The sequence below is a fragment of the Coenobita brevimanus genome, chromosome 57, assembly GCF_032717465.1.
Source record: "Coenobita brevimanus isolate Jiangsu-jjx chromosome 57, ASM3271746v2, whole genome shotgun sequence".
NCBI lineage: Eukaryota > Metazoa > Arthropoda > Malacostraca > Decapoda > Coenobitidae > Coenobita > Coenobita brevimanus.
The window spans coordinates 55337353-55348188 of NC_137010.1; the positions used below are offsets into that span (position 1 = coordinate 55337353).

General features: G+C 43.2%; 1 protein-coding gene across 1 annotated transcript; it reads right to left on the bottom strand.

Moving 5' to 3' along the window:
- Window positions 1-6914: 6914 nt before the first annotated feature.
- On the bottom strand, window positions 6915-8083 carry LOC145402344 (uncharacterized). The gene has a single exon (XM_080274491.1). It carries the CDS (start codon window positions 7975-7977, stop codon window positions 6931-6933), a length of 1047 nt encoding a protein of 348 aa, XP_080130617.1. The 5' UTR covers window positions 7978-8083; the 3' UTR covers window positions 6915-6930.
- Window positions 8084-10836: the final 2753 nt, after the last annotated feature.

The following is a 10836-nucleotide window of genomic DNA, read 5'->3' on the forward strand; positions in this document are numbered from 1 at the left end:
ATGTTCATATAATAAATTTTCTTTTGGAAGCACCAACCAGCATGGCATCCCTACACACACACACACACACACACACACACCTGCACTCCTCCACATCCCACAAAATGCCACATCAGTCTCTGAGTGCCCAGCATCATGAGGAGCAGAAATAATGCATTTATTGAGAAAAAGAGCCAGTTACACCTGACTGTATGTTATTGTGTACAACAGTATGGCCCAATGACGCTCTATATTTAACGATCTTTGTTTGGTAAATGCCACAACGCCTGGGAAATTACCAAACAGCATGGTGTTCAGCTTTAACTATGGTATCTATCTATATATCTATTGCCAGACACCCCAATCTCGTACAGGGTGACCACAGACAAATCGCCTCCAAGTCGCCCTGTCTCCCGCCATTTCACTGCCCTGCTCCCAGCTCACACCCCCCTCTCTCATATACCTCTCCACTCCATCTCTCCATCTCATCCTCAGCCTCCCCCTCCCTCTACCCCCCCTCCATCTCACTCATATACACTCTCCTTATCAGTCTCTCACTCTCCATCCTCTCCACATACCTCAGTATGTTCCTCCTAACACTTCCTATCACATCCACATCCACACCACAACGCTCCTTTATATCCTCATTTGTCAGCCTGTCTCTCCATGTGACTCCACAGGCTCCTCTTAAATAACTCATTTCCACTGCTCTCACTCTTGACTTGTGTCCTTCCAACAGTGTCCAAGCTTCACTTCCAGACGTTAGAGTTGGTATCACAATACTGTCAAGTAGTAACTTTTTCACCTCCATAATCACTTCCCTGTTTCTTATCACTGCTTTCAAGGGACCAGCAACCTTTCTTCCTTGTTGTACCCTTTCAAGCACTTCACCCTCCAAACTTTCATCCTTACTCATCACACTACCCAAGTACTTAAAACATATTCACATTTTCCAATTCCTCACCATCCAACCTCGCTGTACATTCACTGACTTCACCTCTCTCAAAGACCACCACTTTACTCATCCCTACATTCACCTTTAGATTCCATTTCTTACACACTCTCTCAAACTCATCCACCAAGCCTTGCAGCTCCCCTTCGTCTTCACTCAACAACACAGTATCATCTGCAAACAACAGTACAGAGAGTTTCCAAACACTATCCTCTCTCACCAGGGCCACTCCAACATCCACTACCCTACCTTGTACCTCTTTTATTACCCCATCCATGTACAGATTGAACAACCATGGAGACATGACACATCACTGTTTCAACCCGACCTTCAAAGAGAAAAATTCACTCAGTTCACCATCCACATGCACTGAAGCCTTTGCACCATCAAACATACTCTTCACAGCATTCAACAACTTCCCATCTACTCCATAATCCTTGTCTATCCACTCTGTCATATGCTTTCTCCAAATCCATGAAAGCCGCATACAACTTCTTTCCCTTCTCTAGAAACTTTTCCACTAAAGATCTAAGAATGAATATCTGATCTACACAACCTCTTCCCTTCGTAAAGCCTCCCTGTTCTTCTTCAACTAATTCATCCGTTATTTCCCCAACTCTGTCAATAAGTATCCTACCATACACTTTTCCTATTATACTAAGAAGACAAATGCCCCTATGATTACCACACACTTCTTTTTCCCCTTTTCCTTTGTACACAAGAGAATAATTATACCCGACTTCCAATCTTTGCTGGTTCTTTGAAAGCAGTGATAAGAAACAGGGAAGTGAGCATGGAAATGAAAACGTTACTACATGACAGTATTGTGTTACCAACTCTAACGTACGGAAGTGAAGCTTGGACGTTGTTGGAAGGACACAAGTCAAGAGTGAGAGCAGTGGAAATGAGTTATTTAAGAGGAGCCTGTGGAGTCACATGGAGAGACAGGCTGACGAATGAGGATAAAAAGGAGCGTTGTGGTGTGGATGTGGATGTGATAGGCAGCGTTATGAGGAACACACTGAGGTGGTTTGGCCATGTGGAGAGGATGGAGGGTGAAAGACTGACGAAGAGAGTGTATGTGAGTGAGGCGGAGGGGGGAAGAGGGAGGGGGAGGCCGAGGATGAGATGGAGGGATGGGGTGGAGAGGTATATGAGAGAGGGGGGTGTGAGTTGGGAGCAGGGCAGTGAGATGGCGGGGGACAGGGCGACTTGGAGGCGATTTGTTTGTGGCCACCCCAAACGGGATTGAGGCATCTGGATAGACTTCCAATTCTCCGGGATTCTACCTTCCTCCCAGGCCAATCTGCACATCTTCCACATCCATTCTACTACTATCTCTCCCCCATGCTTCAGCATTTCACCACACACTCCATCAATTCCTGGGGCTTTCCCCAATCTGACTTTCTTCATTGCTTCCACAACTTCCCTCCAACTGATTTCTTCCTGTCTTCTCACCTCCCTCCTCCCAGCCATTCCCCAGCCACTTATACTCGCATTACGGTACTTCCATTCTCTATGTTCAACAATTCCTTAAAGTGTTCTCTGTATCTGCTCACTCTTTCTCCCTTCTCCATTAGTAATCTACCATTTTTATCTTTCACTCCCCTGCTAACTTCACTGTCTTACTCTCTTCACCTCTTTCCAGAACATTTTCTTACAGTCCCTCCACTTTACACTCAAATTCCTTCCAAATTCTTCATCCACTCTCTTACTAACCTTTTCTTCTCTCTCTTCCTTACTACATATACAGTAACTCTCTCTTCCGCCTCTCAACTTCTTTAACTATTGGCTTTCATGACAACGCTCTGGTACCAATTAGTTCGTTACATCAAGAGTGTGCTGTATATTCACCATTATGTTCACGCAATTTCCCTTCTCTACACATCCATCACAAATGCACACAGTAAATACAGAGGAGGGGAGGGGACTAACCAGCTCCTACCCATCTGTTGCCGCATCTACTAAAAATTCATTAGGTTGGGTTAGATTAGGTTGGGGGTCTGGGTTTTGTTGGGCTGTTAGGCCAAGTTTGTTTAGTTCTTTTAAACATATGTGCAATAAAAAACTGACATGGGAGCTGAAGGAGCTCTCCCAGCCCCCCTTTACCAGATACATTAAAAAGAGCATTTGTGAAGGATGACTGATGTGCATAATAATTCCTGTCTGTTGGATGGATGTATTTCCAGAAAGTAACACTTAAGTGAGGGATGGGGTGACTATCCAAAAATGAAAAGAAAAAAGAAGAAATATTAAATACAAGTCCTGGTGGTGAACGTATTAATGACATCTAGCAATCGAGAAAATGCAGAGAACAACACGTAATGAGGTGTCATTTCCCTTTCAGCCCAAAATTTCTATTCTACTGATTTAGTTTTTGCATGGCATGTAACTGGAACATGTAGTGTTGTGTAAAATTCTATAAATAAGGGTCAAAACTCACCACAATCAGGTCATGAGAAGGGATGGGCGTTTTTTGTGTTGTCCTTCTTCCTCTTCCTTATACAGTTACGAGTTGGTTTTTCTGTACAATGGGTAACTGCATGAAATTGTAAATGTTCTCTATGAGTATCCCATCTACACTTATAAATTTAAACAAGTTCTGGGAGCTGTGTGCTGCTATGTAATATCAACAAAAATGTGCAGTCTATAAAGTAAATTGTAATGCCCACATACTGTACTAGAATTTCTCTCATCTACTTGTGTCTGTCCATTAATTTATTTTCAGTTAAATGTCTTAAACCCAGAAGGGGTGGTCACAAACAAAGTGCCTCCATGCCATCAGGCTCCCCTTCCTCTAATTCACACCCTTCTCATACCTCTCCAACCCATCCTTCTACCTCATTTTCAGTCTCCCCCTTCCCTTCCCCTCTCCACCCAACTCTCATACTCTCCTAGTCAGTCTCTTATCTTCAGTTCTACCTACAACACTAAACAATGCCAGTGTGCAGTGGTGGTTTCCTGGAAATGTGGATGAGACCAGGAACAGAAATCAACCCTCCAGTGTGACTACACTTGGCCATCATTTGAGCTGGAAGGGGTTGTGGATCTTTGTCAGGTTAAAGTATATGTACAGGAGTTCCCTACATAGAGGAAGTGAGCTGATTCTCTGCAACATGTGAAGTGGGGTCAACTGGCAGCCTTGTGAACCACACCCACATGTTCTACAGTCAATTTGTTTTTATCTGACAAAGATATCTAACCCCTTTTGAGTTTAACTGATAGCCAAATATTGTCAGATTGGACAGCAGTAGTAAAGTAACCCTGGTCTTTCTGCATGAGGAAATCCATCAACTGCATACAAGTAATCGCCCCTGCAGGGCCATTCCGTGCAGCAAACTCATGTTTCCATGCAGTTCACAAAGCCTCACCACAGAGAGGTGCAGGGAAAAGTGTGCAGGTTTGGTTCCTGGATGGACACCACATCTGCATCTCCACCCAGGCAACAGAGGCACCATAGTAAGCTCCACATCATCCTGTTACATGGTTATATGGTTACCACCCAGCACTGTAAACGGTTTCCTGGGTTGCAGGAAACCACTGAGCTTGTCACTCAGTATAATGCCACCTGAAAAGGAAAGAATAATAAAAAGTGGCAGGAAAGATGGGAGAAATAGGAAGACAGGAGGGCAGACGGAAAAAGAATGATAAAGGTGTAGAAAGAAGTAGGCAGCACTATATCAAGCAAGTGGATGATGTAAGTACTGTACCAAATTTAAAGTAAATTCCCTAATAATGAGAATATTGAAATTATTCTAGAGCCAAGGAGCAGTGGATCACCCTGTATAGTACTAGTTATTACCTTCTATAATGTATATGTTGTGAGTAATGTTGGTGATAGAAATATGGTAAACAAACCAGGTGGGTCAAGAATTTCAAAATACAAAGTGAGGGTTACAGTAATGCAGAACTCATGCCCACATTGGCCTAAACTTGTCACAATGCATCTTAAACAGAGGCTGATACTACATGAGGCTTTCAACTACTACCTCTGCTACGTAGCTTGGTGGAAACTGGCAGCCGGGGGTTTGATATGCTACGATGGGGGAAAATTACTGACACCTGGAGTTGGAGGCAGAATACTGCATGTGGAGGCATCAATATAACTGGACTAATCTGCTAACCAGTTATGCATGTATCCCTCAACTCTCTCCCTATCCCCTCAAAGGAGGAGGATGGACAGGAGGAGGGGAAACATTCAGCCTGCAGTCAACTGGGTCCACATTTCAGATACGACTGAGGTTGCTACTACTGCTACACACTGTAACTACAACTTTTAAAACTTCTCAGATTACAGTGTCTTGTACAATATGCAAATGGATCTATTGGGCTTATGTCCTTGAGCTTCCTCATCCAACTGTTCATTTGTTCATTTATAAAGGCTCCCACATTCTTGCATGCATCAGCCTTGGTCACCTAATGGCATTTCTCCATGATGCTCAATCTCTGGTAGCCTCCCCTGCCCAGTCCCTTACCTTTTTGGTCACACACTATGACCTTGTTCATGGTCTTTTCAGTCTGCCTCTTGCAGCCCTACCCTAAACAGTCACACCTTTCATCCTCTGCACCCAGCTGTCATCCTCCATCCTCCCCACATGCCCACCCATCTCAGTACAAATGATGCCACACTTCCTCTGAAGAACTTCCCATAATGAGGTTGGCCAAGGAAAAGCTGATGTCTTCTGTGGACTGGACTCTAAACCAAGTGCCAAAACTGGCTAGTTACATCCCAACTGTTGCTGGAACCTATTGTGAAAAACAAAATATTAAATGTAAAATAAGAGAGGTGGTTTGGCCATGTGGAGAGGATGGAGGGTGAAAGACTGACGAAGAGAGTGTATGTGAGTGAGGTGGAGGGGGGAAGAGGGAGGGGGAGGCCGAGGATGAGATGGAGGGATGGGGTGGAGAGGTATATGAGAGAGGGGGGTGTGAGTTGGGAGCAGGGCAGTGAAATGGCGGGGGACAGGGCGACTTGGAGGCGATTTGTTTGTGGCCACCCCAAACGGGATTGAGGCGTCTGGCAATAAATAGATAGATAGATAGATAATAAGAGTTGTAACAGCATGAGAATCTCAGCCTGAACTCTGATTCAATTTACCTGTGGATGAGTCCCCTACCTGGGTGATGACTGTGTTGGCACATTAAAAAAACAAGCTTGTATCCACACTTCACTCTCATGTAGTGCGTCACAGGGTCCAGGGTAGCCAATTATTTACTATGTGCTACTGCCGAAAGTAATACCGACTCAAGTTTTGGCTGAACAATTGTGAAACTCTTGCACAATATTCCGAAATGCTTACTGGGGTCCAAGGGTTGTGTTACTGGGTTTAGAAAGTCGGTTTGCCGTCCTGTTATTTATTGTTATGACGAGGAGGAATACCCATAACCACAATTACACAGGTGACATGTATGGGTGGCATTTTTTCCATTTACTTACTTTATGGCACTGTGATAATAAAACAAAATAATTATATGAGAGAGAGAGAGAGTTTTATGGAGCTCTGTGTATGTTCTACGGAGCTCTGTGTATGGTTTCTATGGAGCTCTATGTATGGTTTCTGTGGAGTTGTGTATGGTTTCTGTGGAGCTCTATGTATGGTTTCTGTGGAGCTGTGTATGGTTTCTGTGGAGCTGTGTATGGTTTCTATGGAGCTCTGTGTATGGTTTCTGTGGAGCTCTGTGTTGGGTTTCTGTGGAGCTCTGTGTTGGGTTTCTGTGGAGCTGTGTATGATTTCTATGGATCTCTGTGTATGGTTTCTGTGGAGCTCTATGTATGGTTTCTGTGGAGCTGTGTATGGTTTCTGTGGAGCTGTGTATGGTTTCTGTGGAGCTGTGTATGGTTTCTATGGAGCTCTGTGTTGGGTTTCTGTGGAGCTCTGTGTATGGTTTCTGTGGAGCTGTGTATGATTTCTATGGAGCTCTGTGTTGGGTTTCTGTGGAGCTCTGTGTTAGGTTTCTGTGAAGTTCTGTGTAAGGTTATAAGGTTTTGCATACAGTCTTCATGAAGCCTTGTGTAGGGTCTTGATATGTGTTAGCAAGTTACTCTTCCGAGAAAATGACTTCCCACATTCCTCACACTTAAACTTCTTCATTCCCGTATGTGTGACTGAGTGCATGGACAAGTCGCTACTCCGGGCAAACTGCTTCCCACACTCCATACACTCGAACCTCTTCACTCCAGAATGCGTCAGGGAGTGATGGTACAGGCCGGTTCTACGAGCAAATCTTTTACCGCACTGTGGACACTCAAACTCCTTCGCTCCAGAATGAATGACAGCGTGTTCAGTCAAATTGTCCTTACTTCTAAAAAACCTGCCACATATGTTACACTCAAATTCTTTAAGTCCCGAATGAATTAGTAGGTGTTTATTGAGGTTGCCTTTGCTAGAGAATTCCTTGCCACATTCCAAACATTCAAATTTCAAGCCTGAATGCATCAGGGAATGTCTGGCAAAGTCGTGTCTGTGTACAAACGGCTTTCCGCACTCCAAGCACTTGAACTCCTTTATCCCTGAGTGACTGACTACATGTTCAACCAAATTACCTTTAGTCCTGAACAGTTTGCCACATGTATCACACTTAAAGTTCTTCACTCCAGCATGAATTAACGAATGCCTGGCAAGGTTACCATTACTAACAAATAGCTTACCGCACTCTAAACACTCGTACTTAACTCCTGAATGGCTCAGAGTGTGCTTGGTGAGGTTACTATTACGAGAAAAGAGTTGACCACACTCCAAGCATTCAAATTTCCTCTTCCCTTTTCTTACAGGAGTATCTGAGTATTTGTATGTATCATTATCCCCACTATATATTTTTCCGGCTTCCTCACAGCTTGATTTATTGATGGGTTCTTTCTTCAAATATTCAAGTATCTCCCTTTTTGCCACAGGAGGATCCAACTGTGCATACATATCATTTTCAAACCTCTTCCCTCCTCCTACAGGAGCATCTGCATCTTTGTGCCTATCTTTTCCCCCACTGCACATTTCCCAAGTTTCCTCACAGAAAGAATGATTGACAGCTGCTTCTTCAACTGTCTCCATCGTAACAGTTCTTCTAGCTGTGTCTTAAATTTTCACATTTATCATGGCCACACGTGTTTAAAAACAACAAATGTACAAAACCACTGATCCCAAGGATAAAAACTGAGTAAATTATCCATGTTCCACCTTATTACACAAAAACATCACCTAATTAAAGTAAATTTACCACACGACATGTTGGCATCTTGTTCTGTGTTTTGTGATGTTGTGGTGAGGTTAAATACAACATTCTCTCAGTGAACAACATGGTGCACGATGCTGGTAGTATGTAGAGGGTGAGTAGGTCAGCAGGTGTTGGCAGCCACAAACTTGGTGTTTCTGATTCACTCTTGGTCTTCATGTGGTCAGTCTTCATCTGCACCTGCAACAACACCTGACATTACACAAACATACCAATCTCAACACAGCATAAGACCTGGGAAGGGCAGTCATAACATTTTAGTCATACATACCCTACTCTCACAAACATTACAGTACTACAGGCAAAGTCAGAACACTCCAAATTGGAACCCCATGCCTATTTAGTGCCTTCCATCTTCCCTCCTCAGCAGTTCATGCACTTGAGAATATTCTGGTTAACTTGATGATATTATTCAAGTGAAGGCAGCCATATTATAATGCATTCAACCTGATAAGATCCCTAACCCCTTTCCGCTTGGCTGGGGGCCAAGTGTACGGTCAGTTTAATTAGTAACTAAGGAGACATATTGCCACCTCATAGCTAAGGCTCACAGAACATATAACCACAATATACTATTACAATTGTGGGAGTGGCCCAGTTCCAACAGATGAAAACAACCAGACTATATTTACTTAAAACTTATCTCCTCTAAAATACCTGGGAAATACATTTTGGATGATGCCAGGCAGAAAATCTAACTGGGATAAGTGAAAGCTTGAACTCCTTCAATCCAGTTACATCTTTGCCATTTTAGTCCTGCCATTTACAGATTACCAGTATTTTAGTGCTAAGGTGGGATGCCTTCATGTGGTGGCACCAATATAGATGAGCTGCTTCACTGCCCTGGTATACAAATAGCCTTCAACTCCCTCCCTATCCCCCAAAAGGAGCATGTTAGACTGCAGGAGAGGGAAAGCAAATTCAACCTGCACTCCACTGGGTTAATGTTCAGATTAAGCCTGCGGTTGCAGCTACTGCTAAGCTAATATCGTAGACTATTTCATTTTGTTTGGGAGAATTTCTTTACACTGGAGTGGTTAATAAACAGGCTTCATCAAACTTCAATAATAAAGGTTTTTCTGAAGTTCATGAATAATGGCCAAAAATATATCATCACAACAAAGGGATTCAAAAAACATCTCTATAGCTCCTCCTCCAATTTTCAACCGAAACAGCTACGTCCAACTTCAGATACCTTATAATGCTGGAGAGGGAAGCTTTCATGTGGTGGCACTGATATAACCATGTGGCTCCAATGCCCTGTTTTACAAATGCCCCTCAGCTTCCTCCCTGTCGCTCAAAAGGAGTATGGTGGACTGCAGGTGAAGGATAATGTCAGTCTACAGTCCACTGGGTTCATATTTATGATGAACTTGAGGCTACAACTACCACTATAACCCTTTTACACTAACTTGGCCAACATTTTCATCCTTTCGCAGCATATTTCACGGAGCTTAGTGAAGGAAAAAGGCAATGCTGTGGCTGTTGATCTTTTTCATTGCACCATATTCTAGTGTTAAATTCTTGTTACTGCACAGCAATGAAGATGGAAAGGTGACAAGTTTAGGCACAGTTAGAGTAAAAGGAGTATAATAATACTCAGTGAAGGCAAACGTCAAATACTGAGGAAAACTATACTCATGCCGGCCATTTTGTCTGTACAGTCACCTAGTTGGCCACCACATAAGACTAGCGGAAGGCCAGTGTGGAATTTTCAAATAAATATGAACATACAGTGTGGCAAAGATCACCGTCTTATCAACAGGAAGAAAATTACAGTACAGTACTCATCTACATGGAGGAGCAGACCAAGAATGAAATGAAGGGATGCAGTGGAGAGATATAAGAGAGAAAGGTGTGCATGAGTTCATGAAGGAGAGCTAGGATGAGATGGAGGGATGGAATGGAGAGATATACAGTATGAGAGAGGGGTGTGTGAGCTTGTGAAGGAGACCAGGATGAGATGGAGGGATGGAATGCAGAGATAAATGAGGGAGGGGGGTGTGAGTTAGAGGGAAAGCAACTAAACGACAGAGGAGGGGGCAACATGGAGGGAAATTTTTATGTGGCCACCCCTTATAGGATTAACAAGTCTGGCAATAAATAGATAGGTAGATAGACAGACAGAGATAGATAGATAGACAGATGAAAGAAAATTACCATAGCTAATCAGAGGTGACTGGGATGTGGAAGTATGACTCTATGGACAAGATGGCTGATGCAGGGTACAGTTTCGTTAACTCCAATGATTGGGAAAACAGAAATTCTATCCCTGGTTTAGTTAACTCCAATGACTGGGAAAACAGAAATTCTATCCCTGGTTTCTTTTCATCTGATGGATCTGGGTCACTCTGGCACTTCAAATACTAACAGCCTTTATAAACGATAGGATAAGACAAGAACGAAGGACAGCCCAACCTCACTGTACAATTGTCATGCAATATATAATCTTAACATCTTCACACCATTTTTACAACATACAATCCCTATTTTTGCCTGTGATCACAATGGGAACCAACAAACCACCATTTTTTTGAAAAAATGATATTGATATTGATGAGTTATTTAAGAGGAGCCTGTGGAGTCATATGGAGAGGTAGACTGACAAATGAGCACTTAAAGGAGCGTTGTGGTGTGGATGTGGATGTGACTGGAAGCGTTAAGAGAAACACACTGAG

Excerpts from the sequence above, each read along its gene's own strand:
- LOC145402344 (XM_080274491.1), bottom strand. The coding sequence starts at position 7,977 with ATGGAGACAGTTGAAGAAGCAGCTGTCAATCATTCTTTCTGTGAGGAA.